The 16,976-nt window shown below is 41.1% G+C and overlaps 1 protein-coding gene across 1 annotated transcript in view; it reads right to left on the bottom strand.

Moving 5' to 3' along the window:
• Positions 1-16,976, bottom strand: part of fbxl7 (F-box and leucine-rich repeat protein 7) — a 41,178-nt gene that overhangs the window by 19,392 nt on the left and 4,810 nt on the right. The window contains exon 2 of the mRNA XM_062987867.1: positions 16,672-16,761. Coding sequence (XP_062843937.1) covers positions 16,672-16,761 — 90 coding nt within the window. The remainder of the gene's footprint in view (positions 1-16,671; positions 16,762-16,976) is intronic.

Genomic DNA, 16,976 nt, shown 5'->3' on the forward strand with positions numbered 1-16,976 from the left:
AGTACTGCACCCAGTACTCAGTGATTCTGGGCACCTGGGTTTCATTTGTCCAGCACTGGATCAGAAATCTGTGGTAAGCATATAACAGTAGTATGTACAGTAAATATACCAATAAAAGTAAATATACTGCACAGATCTTGGCGATTGCGATGTTGTAATATATGATGTACGACATACTCAGTGTCCATCTGTTGCTCATTATTCACCCAAACACAGGATTTATGGGTAAGTCTACAAACACGTGGAAACCGTCCAGGTCCAGACTCAAGGTGGATGAGTTGTGCAGCCTGATAGCTGCAATGACTCTTGGGTTTTCTAGCAGCTCCGTGAATGAATTAGCTATTTGCTAAAAGTGATGACGGAGATTAAGTGAAATATATAATAATAATAATCTGACGGCATAACGAATACATCTAATTTAGACAGTATTCTCTTCACCTCCATATTCACTGGGGGCTCGATTTTACTTGAGCGTACCACATCTTTAAAAAGTAAGCTCTCGTACCTCCTGTTAAATACTGTACATTAATATTAGTGATTCATACAATTGCACAAGTCTAAGTTCTCTTTATAAAATGGAACTTTGTCTATGAAACAAGACAGGATTAGGACACTGGTACTACATACTGTATATGCTATATAACTCATAACAAAGTACAGACAGGTTTTTACATTAGTGACCTAGTATGATATTTAGATATTTAGGGGCAGTTGTAGCCTAGTGGTTAAAGTACAGGACTAGTAAGCATAAGGTTGCTGGTTTAAACCCCACCACTACCAGGTTGCCACTGTTAGGCCCTTAAGCAAGGCCCTTAACCCTTACTGTATACTGTATAAGTCGCTTTGGATAAATGGTGTAAATGTACACCAGTGATGTAGTATAGGCATTTGTTTATGCTAGTAATGTAATACAGTAGTACATCTGTTTATTTTGGTAACTTGGCCCTAATGCTGTATTACAAACATTTGTTAATGATGTTGACAGTTTATAGTAGTTACTTAGTACAGAAATCTGTTTATGGCAATAAAATAACACATTAAAATAATATATATTGTGCTATTGTCTTCAGCTGAGCTGTTTTTTTGACGGGTGTGTAAACAAAATGTTCTTAATCGGACCACATCTTTGTACAAAAAATGCTGAACAGACATTTGTACGTTTATTGTGGTTTTCAGAAAACATGCTTAATTAAATTGGTGGCGCAGAACGTCATAAAATGTTATTTGACTGTGTGGCATGGCTTCCTAATTCCCTGAAGACTTCTCTACGCCCATATGAATAAAGATGGTTCACTGCACTTATTAAAAAGTACATAAAACAGTGGTCACTTTGCCGAAGTAATAATAAAAACGTATTACTTTAAACTGTCACCTTATAATGAATTAAGAATAAAAATGTCTCCAGATGGTTAGATACAATCCAAAAACTGGTCTGGTATAAATTAAAGTTGATGAAACATGGGTGGCACTGTCCACAGTCAAGTGAACTTTATAGGTATAAAGGTAAAGGGTCATGAAGTTCTTTGCATTAAAAATCTATCTGAGTCTTATAGACAGAGACAGATTAAACTGTAGCAGGATGATGGAAATAGGAAAATATGGATGGAAAAATAGGAACGGCTCCTGATCCAAAGCAAACCGCCTCATCTGTGAAACATGGACATGCAGTCCTGCCAGTGAAACTGGATCACTCATCTTTATTGATGATGTGACTGAACAGAAGCATCTGGAGCTCAGATTCACCCAAACACCTCAATGGATTTTGGCACTTTGCAGCAGAACAGCACATTGTTAAAGCAATAAAGAGCTTCAGGGCCAGAGACCGAGTGGACAACTCAATCAGTGAACCGTTACACTCTGCTCTTAATTGCACAAATTATCAACGCCGGTACTTATTGCGTCCTGGCAAAGTAGTCAGACTTAAGCTGTTGGACTGAATTCTTAGGAAGACACGGATGATGATGATTGAACCTAAGCTCTTCACTGGCCTCCACAATCAACAGATCTAAATGGACAAAGAGCCAGACAAAGCTGGAGCAGCCGATTCTTTCTCTCATGGCAGTATAGCAGCCTGTGGTGAAGTAAAGCTTGCTTGATTGTTAACGATGGCACTTTTTTTGTTTATGCATCTTCTTAACTTTTTCTCTTAATCTAGTCATATCCAATTACCCAGTTGCATTACGCTTTATCTCTACTGATGCCCCTCCTACTGTATAGCCTATTCCATCTTTTCACCTGCACGAGGTGAGTTCATATGCAGATCAGCTTTGTGTACAGAGATCTGGTGTGCTAGTGTGTTTTTACCGCCTAAGCGCCCCAGCCATGACATCCACTTCTCTTACAAGTGCATGTGAACATTCAACTTCAGTGTATTTGGTTTGGTTATCACAAATAATACAAAGATGAGCCAAAACATTAGGTCCACCCTTCTAACCTGCTCTCATAACACCTCTGAGCCACCAAAACATGGACTCCACAAGACATCTCAAAGAGTCCTGTGGTACTTCTTACCAGAACATTTGACCTAGTTGTTTTACCTGAAATGCCCAGAAATGACCATCATAATCTTTTAACTTGTACCAACCAAAACACAGTCAACAACAATTGCTGTTACTAACGTCATGCAGGGTTGCACTTAATGTTCCCCCTTGGCCATCGTAATAAAGACTATATGAACTAAGTTGCCAGATGCAGAACCTGTTTTGCCCGATTTTCCATCAATAATTACCCGATTGCTATCATAACACACTGTACCGTTCCAGAATCGCCCCCTTTCCCGTAGAACCGAGCACTATATCACCCTGTCAGCCTGCATAACTGAAGTGCAAGTAAAACGAATGAAAAATTAAAGCTGCGACCACACTAAGAACCGAATCCCAACCACACGGCTACTGCACTTTCCAAACCCGAAAGCTCCTGAGCCTCAGACGTTAATCGATTTAGAAGCAAGATGGAGCGCTGGAGTTTGAGGCTTACAGTGGAGCAGTCCTTAAGAGACTTCTCAGCTCGTTCCATCAGAGGTTCAAGCTGGGCTGTGTTTACTTCATACTCTGTAGATACATCCCTCCCTTCTCTGGACTGATCTGACCTGACTAGGCTTTTTTTCAAGCATAGAAATGCAAGAAACTAAATATGAACGATCTGCAGTAAATAATTCTGCATTATTTACTCATCAAAAGTGGGTCTGAAAACAAATCTGCTGACCTGCATGGTAAGAAGATATTTTAGACCTGAGATTTTGGGATTTCATGCATGTTTTCAATAACTGTCTTGATTTATTAACTAAACCAGAGGTCCCCAACCACCGGGCCACGGAGCGGTCCCGGTCTGTGGGTCATTATTTACTGGAAAGAATAAATAATTTCTTTTTTTCTGTTTTACTGACAAAAGATGTTTTATTTTAAAAAACGGATTCTTTTTTATTAACATCCGTCTGTTCCTCTTGACGCGTTTGACAAGTACCTATTTCAGCCACATAATACCAAAAAATTTAGCCCACAAGGTAGCTAAAATGAGCCAAAAAGTCATTTAGGGTTCCCACTGATATTCCATCATTCATATCTTATATGAAACCGGTCCGTGGTGCAAAAACGATGTGGGATCGCTGACCTAAACAATACACTTTGTTATAAGCTCACTCACTCACTTTCTTAACCGCTTATCAGGGTTGCTGGAGACTATCCCAGCTTTTCAATGGGTGCAAGGCACACAGTAACACCCTGGGTGGGGCACCAGTCCATCGCAAGGCAGACACACACACACACACACCCATTCACCTATAGCACAATTCAGTGTCTCAAATTAACCTGAGCTCCCGGAGGAAATACACGCAGACATGGGGAGAACATGCAAATTCCCCCGCCTGGGGATCGATCCCAGGACCTTCTTACTCTGAGGCGACAGTGCTACCCACCGAGCCACAACAACGTGTTTCCTGCATTCGTCCATGAAGTCTAATAAGGATGGCACGATAGATTGACAGAAAAGCTGCCAATTTTTCCTCAGTGCTCACAAAAGCCTTTCAGTGGATGTTTGTAACAGTGTGTGCTGGACAGAATGTGTATCTTATCCTTTCATGGCTCATTAAATGACAAATTTGAGCCCTCACAGCGAATAGGAAAATCTCATGAATAGCACCAAAAGCAACACAGCCAGAGAAACCACATTAAACTGCTCAATAAAACACGTCTATATTGCAAACTGTAAAAATATATTCACAATTTGCCGTGTTCCAAGATTCCACTTGGAAGTTTTGTTTCAAAATATTCCCGAAAGGAAAAAAACTGTTATGGATTTTCCCGATGTACCGTGCAAGTTTTTTGTGGGAAAGGAAACTTTGCTTCAGCTAAATACTCATTTAAAATAAACTACAATAGCAGTGCATCTTTATTCCCAGCTCTGTAATAGACAGACAGAACCCTGAACCCTATTAGAACCCTAAAGTTTAAGCACCTCTACTCTTATGTAAGGCATCTCAAATCACAACCAGGTCGATCCCACGCTGAGATGAGCTTTTTGCTGGACTTCAGTTTGAGAGACACAATCCATCCTACAGCCTTGACTCTCAGGTGGTATTTATTGATGAGCAACCGATATCTCAGTCCTTGTTTTTAAAACATACAAAACTGGCCCCGGATTTGCTCTTGGATGAGGCCCGGACGAGCTCTCGATTCAGCTTTCTCACCGCAGATCAGTCCGAGCACAGATGGGTGTTATACAGGACACGGTGTCGAGCCATTGTTCTGGGTGGAACCTCACAAAGCCTATCGAGTTGCTCCGCATACCTCTTTAGCCATGATTCCTTTCCAAAACAAACGGCACGTGGAGCCAAAAAAATCTGCTCTTACCAGGCGTTCCGGGGGCTAAATAATATAAAAGAGGTTCGGTCAGTTCAGAACTAACAGAATATCAAAGAGCATCAGGAATCCTGATCTTGGCTTTGTGTCAGACAGAGGGTTTTTTTCAACTTCTGGATTAAATAAGGCATAATGGGTATGCAAAGTATTAGGTCCTAAATTAAGTCCTGACATTAATCAAGTCATTTTAACCTTAGCGTCTGTGGACCATATTTTTTATACATGGCATTTCTGGAGAATGACACTGAGGGTGAACAACAGACATAATCTTATGAATACTTTAATAAACTTCCAGAAGTGGAAGGTCAGTGGTTATGGTGCTGGGCTGTAAATTGGAAGGTTGAGGTTTCAAATCCAAACACACCCAAGCAGCTACTGTTGGACTCTTGAGCAAGACTCTTAGACCTCTTGGTTTCATGGTCACCGTACAGTGCATCTTTATTTCCAGCTTTGTAATAGATACACAGAACCCTAAACCCTATTAGAACCCTAAAATTTAAGCATCTCAAATCATAACCAGGTCGATCCCACGCTGAGATGAGCTTTCTGCTGGACTTCAGTTGTGGCTCTATTGTATATTTGTCCACACCATTTGGTGCGTTTGGTGTTTGAGAGACAAGATCCATCCTACAGCCTTGACACTGTAGGATTTTTGCTTTTGTTATTTAAAATACAGCCATTGCGAATATTCACTTAATCTTCTAAATTATTTAAGAAACTTCCAGAAGGTAGGTCAAGGGTTTTGGCTCTGGGCTTTAAATTGGAAGGTTGGGGTTTCAAACACCAACTTCCCCAAGCAGCTGCCGTTGGACCCTTGAGCAAGGTTCTTACAGCTCTTGGTTCCATGGGCATCATATAATGTCTGGCCCTGGCTTTCAAACAAGCTGCAATACGCAACTATTAAACTGAGCATAAAGTTAAGCTTAAATAATGAGAGTGACATGTATTATGACACAAAATTATGAGAACAGAACTCCATTAAATACTGCTCGTATGTGTATTTACTAGCAAAATTAATTTATTTTTGCATTTTTTCCAACACAGAGCAGCGTCAAATTCTTAATTCTCCACAAGTTACACACTTCAGCTTCAATTCCATTTATTTTCATTTCATCTTTTAAATTTTGTTTAATGTTGTGATCACACAGATGGCAGTAAGACATGCTGAAAGAAATGCTCTACTACTTACATGTACAGATTTTTGGTTTAAAAAGTGTCTTTTATTAAAGGTGACTTTCAACTGAGCTGAGCAGAGCCTGTAAATGGCAGCCAGTACAATGAGGATTTGCTCCCATAGCCTTTTGAAAAGCCTTAAATGTTCAGTCCAACTAAGCTCCATCACGTTTACCAATCTGCTAAAACCAAAATATAATAATAAAATATTACTCCTAACTTCGGGTCATCATTCTGTTATTTATACACAAGCCCAGCAATAAAAGCTACAGAAAAAAACCCAAGCTGTCCATTCTTAGCACTGAGTAAACAAAGGCAGGCTCGGTGAGACTGTACGGAGCAGTCGCAGTGGGGAACTTTGACATAATTCCCATCTAGCAGAGCAATAAAGCAGCGCTTGGACGAACACTCAAAAGAAGCACATTGCTTTAGACGTGTACTGTTCCTCTCCTCAGGAAGTTCATGCCTTATTCCAAAAAGTATTACAGCATGAATTGCTCACAGAAACTGGATTATACTCGGCAGAAGTGGGATAACGGCTCATATAAACGAAATTATCTTTGCTGTTCGACAGTAATAAATTTTGCTCCTCTAATGGAAAAAGCGGTTCACAAAAACCCTTTAAAACCCTCATCTAATGTTCAATAACACCGAGGATGTTTGGGTAAACTGAACTCGGACGAGTCAAATGAAAAGCTTAAGCTATAAATCCGCAGCGTTAAATTTGACACGATGAAGAAAGATGAGATTTGTGCAGCAATATCTGGGTGGAGCTCTGCAGAAAGGTCTTTCTCATTTTCTGCTCTCCAGATGTGGCGCTTTGGGGCCGGCATTTCCGAAAAACGCAGCCACAATTGTAAAAACAGTGGAATTATGTGCACCTACAAACATCAGTGACTGAAGCATCTAGTTTAATAGAGGACTGCGAGTGTGTGTGTGTGTGTGTGTGTGTGTGTGTGTGTTTAAGTGAACTACAGCTCAACCCTGACTCCCCCTCTCCAGCAAGCTCCAGACATCTAGCTCAGATTTCCTCAGCAAGCTTACAAAGAAACACCACGCAACGCTCTCTTGCAGAATTGCCCCGCAGAACCCGAGCTAATCGCGAACAAAGTCTCGGAGCTACATTCCAGAGAAAGCATTTCTCGTCCTAGCCAGAGTACACAGATACGAAACTACTGCCTGGTGTGCGATACGCTAAACAAAAACAACACGAACGCTCGTGGTACAGGCCACGCTGAGCCGATCTCAAATCTAATAAAGATGCAGTAATGAGCGCTCGTCCTGTGGGGAGGCGGCCCGCACTCCCTTTAAATCCGTTCGGACAGGGAGAGTGAATTCCACTCGCCTGACGCACACACGCTCTCTCAATCACTGACGGCTAACTCAGAGGCCCACCAGCTTTTCTGACATACAAGAGTACTCTCTAATGCAAAAAAGTCTAATGTTTTCTACAATTTTAAAAGTTTAACCACACAATTAAAGGTCTAGATCAACTGTCCTTACTTTTTTACCCAACTGCCCACTACAGTGTCCAAAACTCCTCAGGCTGAAAATAATCATGATAATTAATGATAGAAAATGATGAGGGCTGCAGTTTCATGTCATGATCTGCTGGTAGACCATAGATCGCTGACCCTTAAACAAGCTCCCACAAAACAGGGTCAGAACCACATCTGCATGTTACCACTGGTCAATACCAAGCAGCAGCCCACAACAGGTTATGCTGACCAGAACAGCTCAGAACTCCCCACAGCACAGAAAAGGTAACATTTTCCCCTGAAGCAAACGACACGTCATAAGCACATCTGCAGCCCATAACGGGTCAGAACCACAACCCACAAGACGTTACAACCACCGCACTGCCCACAACAGGTCATAAACATGTTTGCAACCCTCAATAAGTCTGAACCACCCCTGCAGCCCACGACAGGTCAGAACCACACTCGCAGCCCACAATCAGTCAGAAGCATGCCCAAATCCCACAACCATTCAGAAGCATGTGTCCACCACAGGCCAGAACTACCCTCACAGACTCTAACAGAATATAACCACCCCTGCAACTCAAGTCAGGACCATGTCTTCAGCCCACCCTTCTAGCCAATAAAAGTTCAGAACCACCATCCTAACCAATAACAGTTTAAAACCACCATCCTAGCCAATAAAAGTTCAGAACCACCATCCTAGCCAATAAAAGTTCAGAACCACCCCCTAGTCAATAGCAGTTCAGAACCACCCTCCTAGCCAATAGCAGTTCAGAACCACCCCCTAGTCAATAGCAGTTCAAAACCACCCTCCTAGCCAATAAAAGTTCAGAACCATCCTCCAAGCCTTATTACCCTCCTAGCCAATAACAGTTCAGAACCATCCTCCAAGCCAATAACGGGTCAGAACCACCCTCCTAGCCAATAACAGTTCAGAACCACCCCCTAGCCAATAGCGGTTCAGAACCACCATCCTAGACAATAAAAGTTCAGAACCACCCCCTAGCCAATAGCAGTTCAGAACCACCATCCTAGACAATAGAAGTTCAGAACCACCCCCTAGCCAATAGCAGTTCAGAACCATCCTCCAAGCCAATAACGGGTCAGAACCACCCTCCTAGCCAATAACAGTTCAGAACCACCCCCTAGCCAATAGCAGTTCAGAACCACCATCCTAGACAATAAAAGTTCAGAACCACCCCCTAGCCAATAGCAGTTCAGAACCACCATCCTAGACAATAGAAGTTCAGAACCACCCCCTAGCCAATAGCAGTTCAGAACCACCATCCTAGACAATAAAAGTTCAGAACCACCCCCTAGCCAATAGCAGTTCAGAACCACCCTCCTAGTCAATAACAGTTCAGATATAGAACTACCCATCTAGCCAATAGCAGTCCAGAATCATCCTCCTAGCCAATAACAGTTCAGAACCACCCTCCTACCCAATAACAGTCCAGAACCACCCTCCTGCCAATAACAGTTCAGATATAGAACCACCCTCCTAGACAATAACAGTTCAGAACCACCCTCCTAGCCATATAATAATGGCTATATATAATGGGTCAGAACCCCCTCACAGAAGGAAAGAAAGAAAGAAAGAAAGAAAGATATCCTTTATTTGTCATATATACATATACAGATGTACAGTACAATGAAATTCTTTCTTCGCATATCCCAGCTGGTGTTGGAAGCTGGGGTCAGAGCGCAGGGTCAGCCAACTTACGGCGCCCCTGTAGCAGACAGGGTTAAGGGCCTTGCTCAAGGACCCAACAGTGGCTACATAGCAGAGCCAGGATTTGAACCGCCAATCTTCCGGTTGATAGCCCAAAGCCCTACCCACTAGGCTACCACAGGCCCACCATAGAACCTTCTACCTGCAAAATGTCAGCGGTATGTCTTTGCCTACAATAGGTCAGAAAACAACAGGTCCATATAGATATAAAATCGGCTTTTACATGTAAAGATCAGTACGTTTCCCAACCACCTTCAGGACAAAAGCTCTTACATTTCTCAGACGTGTATTCTCATTATGAGATCATGTCTGGCTCCAAAACTCCAACTGTAATCAAATACTTCATGTTAAGGATTGGAAAAAAAATATAATAAAGGAAAAATGCCAACAAGCTACAGATTGGTATAACTGTCTAAGCCAAATTTCTACATGCTCTCTCCTGAAAAATACCACATGCTTTTAACAATACATGATCTAAACATTAAACTTGATTTGGCATGAATTAAGACTGAATGTGGTCTCATGTTCATGTAATCATGTATTTTCTATGGTTCTGTACAGTGTCATATAGACTGGGAGCCTGTTATAACCACAAAGAGGGAGCCAACTATATAATACAATAGATTTTGAAATGGGATTAGTTTCTAGTCTGGTGTCTAGATACTTTTGGCTGCATTGTGTATTACTGATACCGTCCTGTAGTACCTACAGTTAAACGATCATTGGTATAGTTCGTCCTTGTCAGGATCCTGGATCATCTGTTCAGGGTCTCACTTTACAGTTTGTGCATTAGCCATGAGAACACATGTTGCTCGGATGGAGCTAGCATGGGGCTAATGATTGTTTCCAGCAGGGCCAGAATGGCTAAACCAGCTGACTGCATCTGATAAAATCTATCCAACCTTGGTCTTGAGTTTCTGTGTGCTCAGTGTCGGAGCCAGGCAGAGAAAAAAAACAGTGTTTTAACACGCTTCATACAGGCCAGCAAATGAACCGCTCAGTCAAACATTTGTTTTATCTGTGTTAGCTTTACTCTGGAGTTTATCTGACGCATAAACAACAGAAATGCAGAAGCTTGATTGACAGTTTCATACAGTTTTTAAATAGTGTCCACTTGCTTGTTGCTTGTAAAGATTTCAGATGTTGTAGTGATGCAAACACTGTACAACAGTGGTGTTTTTTTACTAGCAGGGCAACAGAAATAGATAAAACATGGTGTCACAGTTTGCACTAATGCATTAATGCATAGAACAATTTACAGAAATACCAAGCTACACCTTCATGTATCATAAACTGCTAATGGCTTACAAGAGACAGGCTGAAAACTTGTGGGTTACAATTAGTAATGCATCCCACTAAAGTACTGGGACACCACTTTTAATTTTTGAATTCATGTTTCAGCCACAACAACTGCTAACAAGTGTAATAAATTAATTATATACAGGAAATGATGTGCTTGGCAGTAACAGTTTAGAAAAGGCCCTGTGTGACCCTTGGGTACAAAGCAAGCTCTATAAAGACATGAAAATCGGTAAAAAAAAACTCCAGACCTTAGCCCTACTGAACAGCTTTGGAATGAACTGGAACATCAGCTAAGACTTTCTAAACTGTCAGCACCCAGCCATACAAATGCTCTTCACTAAATAAGCACAAATTTACATTTACATTTTCGGCATTTAGCAGACGCTTTTATTTAAAGTGACCTACAGTACTGTGACAGTATTTTGTCTAAGCAATTGAGGGTTAAGGTTCTTGCTTAAGGGCCCAACAGTGGCACCCTGGCAGTGGTGGGGCTTGAACCAGCAATCTTTCAATTATTAGTCCAGTACCCTAACCACCCTGAGATGACCAAATGGCCCTGAGAGACTAGATATTTATGATACTTATGACCTGGAGGACTAAACACTTATATAAAGGCCAGTTATTTCACACAGCAGAGGAAATTTCAGATCTATTGAGTGTCTAATTGTTTTGCGTCACTATAAATCCCATTCATTTACTCTAAGAACAAACAGCATCGAGGTTCTCACAGAGGAAATGCTAGGAAAGGCCTCAATCTTGAAACAATGCTATCTTCTCAGGCTAAAAGCTGCCCAGCATTCTTCAGCAGGCTATCACGGCGCCTGCTCGACTACTAGGCATGTCACGTTATAAAATTTACAATGGAACTAGTTCCCAGTTGAAGTGTACATACATTAAAGCTAATGGTAATGTGCTGTATGTTATATGGCGGTCTTGAAATGAACTTTAACAAGTTCATTGTGGATTGAATTCTATCATAGAGTTCTTTTATAGAGTTCTATTATCATAATCATTTGACTTGATTATTATTACCTCTCGCTGACGACCTCTCCATGCCCCTATAAATAAAGCCTGATGGCACCCAAATATAAAAAATGAAACCGTAACCTCCTGCCAGGCAAAGAAAGAAAATCCAAACTGTCATCTTATGCTACAAGGATTTATCCCCAAATGCTCAGATTTAATCCAAGACCTGCCATAAACATACTGTCAACAGTCGAGCCAGCTGTAAATCAAAAAGGGTTTAGGAGCTGTTGTGTAAGAATGAAGCCCCTGTTTTTATTGCTGTGTGGGTAGCAGATTATTAGAAAACCTGAAACAAACTCTAAGAGCTTAAGTTTAATTTAGACAAAAGTGAATCATTTTAATCATTTAGTTACAGAAAAAAACAGATGCAAAATGATTGAAAATCCAACACTGTCATGAAACACTGATTGTTTACAGGTGTTTGTATATTTTTGTCTTTAACTTAGGGTTTAATCACTGTCTTATTATAATGTTGTGCTGATTTTCAATAACAAGGAAACCTCCGAAGTGTAGATGTGTCTATATTTTGCTTTTTGCACCAAAAAAAACAGGGAGGGAGGAGCAGGGTTGCCAGGTCCAGCAAAAACAACCTATGTCATTGATGTTTGAACAAAACAGGATATACACGAACTAGGCATAACATTATGACCACTGACAAATGATTTATGACACTGATTATCTCTTCGTCACGGCACCTGTTAGTGGGTGGGATATATTAGGCAGCAAGTGAACATTTTATCCTAAGTTGATGTTAGAAGCAGGAAATGGGCAAGTGTAAGGACTGGAACAAGTTCGACAAGGGCCAAATTGTGATGGCTAGACGACATCACAGTTACAGGGCTGTTTTGGCAGCAAAAGGGGGACCAACACAATATTAAGAAGGTGGTCATAATGTTATACCTGATCGGTGTAAATGGCAAAAGAACTACCAGATTACTTCTCTTAAATCTTCTCTTAATCTTACTTTGTTTTTAATTTTATATTATAATTTATAGTTTTTGTAAAGCATTTTGCTTACAAAGGTGTTATTATTAGTATTATGTTATTAATAATATTTTTTCACGCTCTCCTCTCTCGTCACTCTTGCTTTATGTTCTCTTTTTAACAATTATTGGAATTCATCCTCTTTGGTGTCCACTTCTGCGCACGTTCACCCGACTTCCAAATTATGTCAGTCAGGACACGGACGTCTCTAATCTAATGATGTGATAGACAACGCCCGCTCCACCCACCCAAAAAAAAGCACCCTCAACCTTATAAACAGGCCCAATTTGGTGGGAAAACCACAGAACCTGGCAACTCTTTACACTATACTGAAATATTGCTAGTCAAATTTTATAAACAGCCAGCGAAATTAAATCTAACTTGGTAGTATTGTAGTATTCCAGTAGAATCTGTCTGCCCGCTGTGTTGAAACTGTCCACTGTGCCCACAGCATGAAATATACACTGCCAGTATACTAAGGGTTCTACATAATTTGTGAAATGAGTGTGTTGAATATTGTGGTATATTGCTTATTCAACTCCGTGCCTACTGCCTACAGTAGCGAGCTGATCTCAGCATTTCTCTCAGCAGTGAGCAGGACCAGATGAGGCAGATTAAAGCCAGCGACTGCTCACATTTTCCCAGCACAAGCAGACAATGAGGCAGCAGACATACTTTAACACAGTCCTGCGCTCTGGATTAATAAACATTGGGCTTCTTCAGACTGGATGGAGTTTGACTCTCTGCAGCTCAAACGCAAAACATGTGCGACACTCAGGGTTAGCAGTCGTGCAGAAATCCTCATTTCACAGTTCATTGTTTACACTCTTTACGCCAACTACATTCTTTAAGTAATATGACTTAGGAATTCCAGTAAAGCGGGGGTCATTTAAATTTTTTTAACATCATTAGCCCAGATGCGAAGTTTACCACAACACGTGTTACGCCGAATGCTGCATTTGTCATCAGATGTGACATTTTTAATCACAAACAGGAATCTATTTTGCACTTAAATCATAAACAGTTTGAATTAATTACTTAAATTAGGTACATATGAGGGTGGAACAGTGAATCTATACATTATGCATTGATGCAAAGCTGATATTGAACAGCAAATAGATGTAAATGTCTCACTCACTGTCTTAACCGCTTATCCAATTAGGGTCGTGGGGGGGGGTGCTGGAGCCTATCCCACACACACACACACACACATACACCCATTCAACTATAGGGCAATTCAGTGTCTCCAATTAACTTGACTGCATGATTTTGGACTGTCGGAGGAAACCGGATCTCCTGGAGGAACTCCGCAAGGAAAGGACCCGGACCGCCCCGCCTGGGGACTGAACCCAGGACCTTCTTGCTGTGAGGCGACAGTGTTGATGTAAATGTGTATTTTATAATTCATGCCATATTACCAAGTGCTTGTCATGCTATGGTATGCAGCCAAAAGTTTGTGGACACCAACACCTACGAATCACATACTATAGGGAACATAGCACAACTGTCGCATGTGCTCATTGATTAATAGTGTAATACCAGAGCATTTTTTACTCAAACATTATTTAAAAGCAAAAAAAGCCAGAGGAACTGAGCCAGTGACCTCATTGTGTCTGGACAAAGCAGGAGAACAAGTCCAACTTTATTCCCCAGGAAGATCTTCACTCATAAATCATGCACCTTTTGGCTTGTGTTGCCAGATTGATTCTTGAGAGATTCCTAGTTCCCTCCATGCATGATGCAGACATAATAATGTCAATTTTAATGTGATTTCTGTGTGGACATATGGTATATATTTACTAATGGTGTCATGTGGAGCTTTGGATTACCAGCTGCATCTGTTGCTTGATAAGCCTGTTTAGTTAGTCCCATATTTCAATGCACTGCTAGCTACACACTTCCCCAGTTTAAAATACATTATGGGTGCAGAACCAATACTGGTTCAAGTTTTTATGTCAGTCCTACTGTTGTACATTACTGCCACGTTCACTGAGTTCAGCTGTTTTTCATTCAGTATAGTCTAATGCCTTGTTGACATGAGGCTCAGCGATGTGTTTCATTTTTAAATGGCTTGTTATAAGATTCGCTGTTAACAGGTAACTGTAGACTAATGATGGTCAGTTATCGCTTAAGAGAATCCGACAAAATTTGCACCCGCAATAGGAGCGTTTCTGATCACATCTGTGTCAAATGAAACGGCAGGCAGGCTTTCAGCTCAGTGAGCTCATACACAAGTGTTTCTCGTTCATAAGCTGTTTAATAAACTCGTACCACAGTTGTTTTGGTAACGATGATGCCGTTTAATAAGCAGAATTACAGTCTGGGCTTCGGGTAAATGCATTTCTGCGAAGAACTGTCATTACGTGTGAGTTTGGTACTGGCACCGAGCGGAGCAGACACAGATTGGTACTGACCAGCACGATCATGCTGTAATTTTTAAACTTAACTGACTGTAGTAAATCCCCAGAGCCTGGAATGATTCAATGCTGCTGCATGTATTTCTGTAACAGAAGTAAACATGCAGTTTAAAACTTATATAACAGATAAGGCAGATATAGGAGGCAGAAAACAGTGTATTTCTCTCTGAATAACACTGCATTTGAGAAGAAAAGCTTTAAAAGCAAACCTGGGACTCGGGTCTGACTTCCTCGCGAACACTCTTTTCGAGCTTTTATATCCTCGTCCTGGGAACTCAGTCGGTAAATGGTAGCACTGTTCTGGTTTTGTTGGATGACATGGCTGCTACTGGACTTCTGAGTTTCCCTGTCTGGCTCCTGTGGTAAACTTTGTTTTGTTTCTGCTTTAGTCTGTCGCTGTTTTCTGTCTCCTGGCGATTGAGTGGGGTGTGGCATTATGGTTTGCTTTTATTTTGTTTATTTATTGAGTTTTATTACTTTAATCCTTCATTTACTTAATTTCCTGCCTTTTTATTATAAATTAAGTCCATTTTTGGAGTTCTGCCAACAAAAACACAATATTTTCTACACTACAGCATTTTATCCTCCGCACCCTCGCCCATCCATCCCCTCTGTAAAGACACCACGGGGAGAGGTCAGTGTCTCCACGGCCGGAGAGCTACCCTTACATTACTGCAGGAAGAAAAGGATATGCACTGCAACCACACACACATAAACAGCATGGCTTGGTACTGGGATACACACACATTCTTTACCCCCTGGAGACTCATGCCAGGCTTCCAGCACCCTGTCCAAAACGGACAAAATAGAAGCCTGTGCCATTCTTTCGGTGACATGTTGTGAAAGGCGAACTCCAGTGGGTGGTTAAACTCCAGTGGGTAATAAAGTTTCAGTAAAGTGTTTTCGCTTTATTTTGTATCATTAAAGTAAATAAATGTATTTTCCTTTAACAGTTCAAGTCTGTTCTGCTTGTATATACTAAACAGCTTTGGAATGAACCTGAACTGAGGCTTTCTTGACCAGCATCGTGCCCAGCCATACAAATGCTCTTTTGACTAAATGGGAGCAAATTCCCACAGACATCCTTCAAAGTCTTGTGAGAAGCAGTCTCAAAAGAGCGGCTGTTGTTCTAGCTGAAAAGATCACATAGAGTTCAGTCTGTTTATTACCACTGGTTTTTGAAATGGGATGTCAGGCATGTTTATGGTAAGGTGTCCAAATACTTTTGGCCATATAGCGTGTATAATAAATTAGTCATGTGTTCCACAGCTGCCTACTATTGAAATTCCATGTGTATGACTTGTATGCATAAATCTCACAAGTGTTTGATAAATCTTGACCATAACTAGATTTTCCAGGACACAATTTGAAGCCTTGTCATTCATGCAAAATAAAACAGCTAAATTAAAACCCAATTTTAAAGTTTTAAACTTACACCACAGATCTGACGAGGAGATTCCCCCACTCGTTATGCCCTGTCACAATGAGGTCAAACCAATTTAGACTCATAACAATGAGTGAATTCCCAAAAACCTCCAAAAACAACACGATCTTCACTTTCACGGCAACCGTTCTGTCCTCATCACAAAGCAGTTTGGAAAAAAAGGCCTCAAAATAGTCAACAAGGCAAAAAAGGAGGGGAGCAGGGGAAAAAAAGGAAAGGCAATCCAGTGACAGCTAATGAGGACCAGATGCCCTACCTTCGCTGGTAGCTGCATTCTTCAGCGCTTTGGTCGACGTCTGATCCGTACTTGAACTCAGGTCGGAGGAAATGCTGGAACTGCCCTTCCCTGCAATCAGACGTGAGATGAGATGTGAGAGCAACACGAGCTGATATAAAACCACAGCATGGGTTCAGAATAAAAGAGACAAAGAAAGAAATCTAGGTGCACACTGTGCTCAACAGTAGCCTATAAAGACTAGCACGCTGTAATTTACCCAAACAGAATCTCAGCTAAATGTTTTGTTTTCTTTTTTTCTGCTCATCAAAAACCTTTAACAATAA

Source organism: Trichomycterus rosablanca, chromosome 25 (assembly GCF_030014385.1).
Source record: "Trichomycterus rosablanca isolate fTriRos1 chromosome 25, fTriRos1.hap1, whole genome shotgun sequence".
Lineage (NCBI taxonomy): Eukaryota > Metazoa > Chordata > Actinopteri > Siluriformes > Trichomycteridae > Trichomycterus > Trichomycterus rosablanca.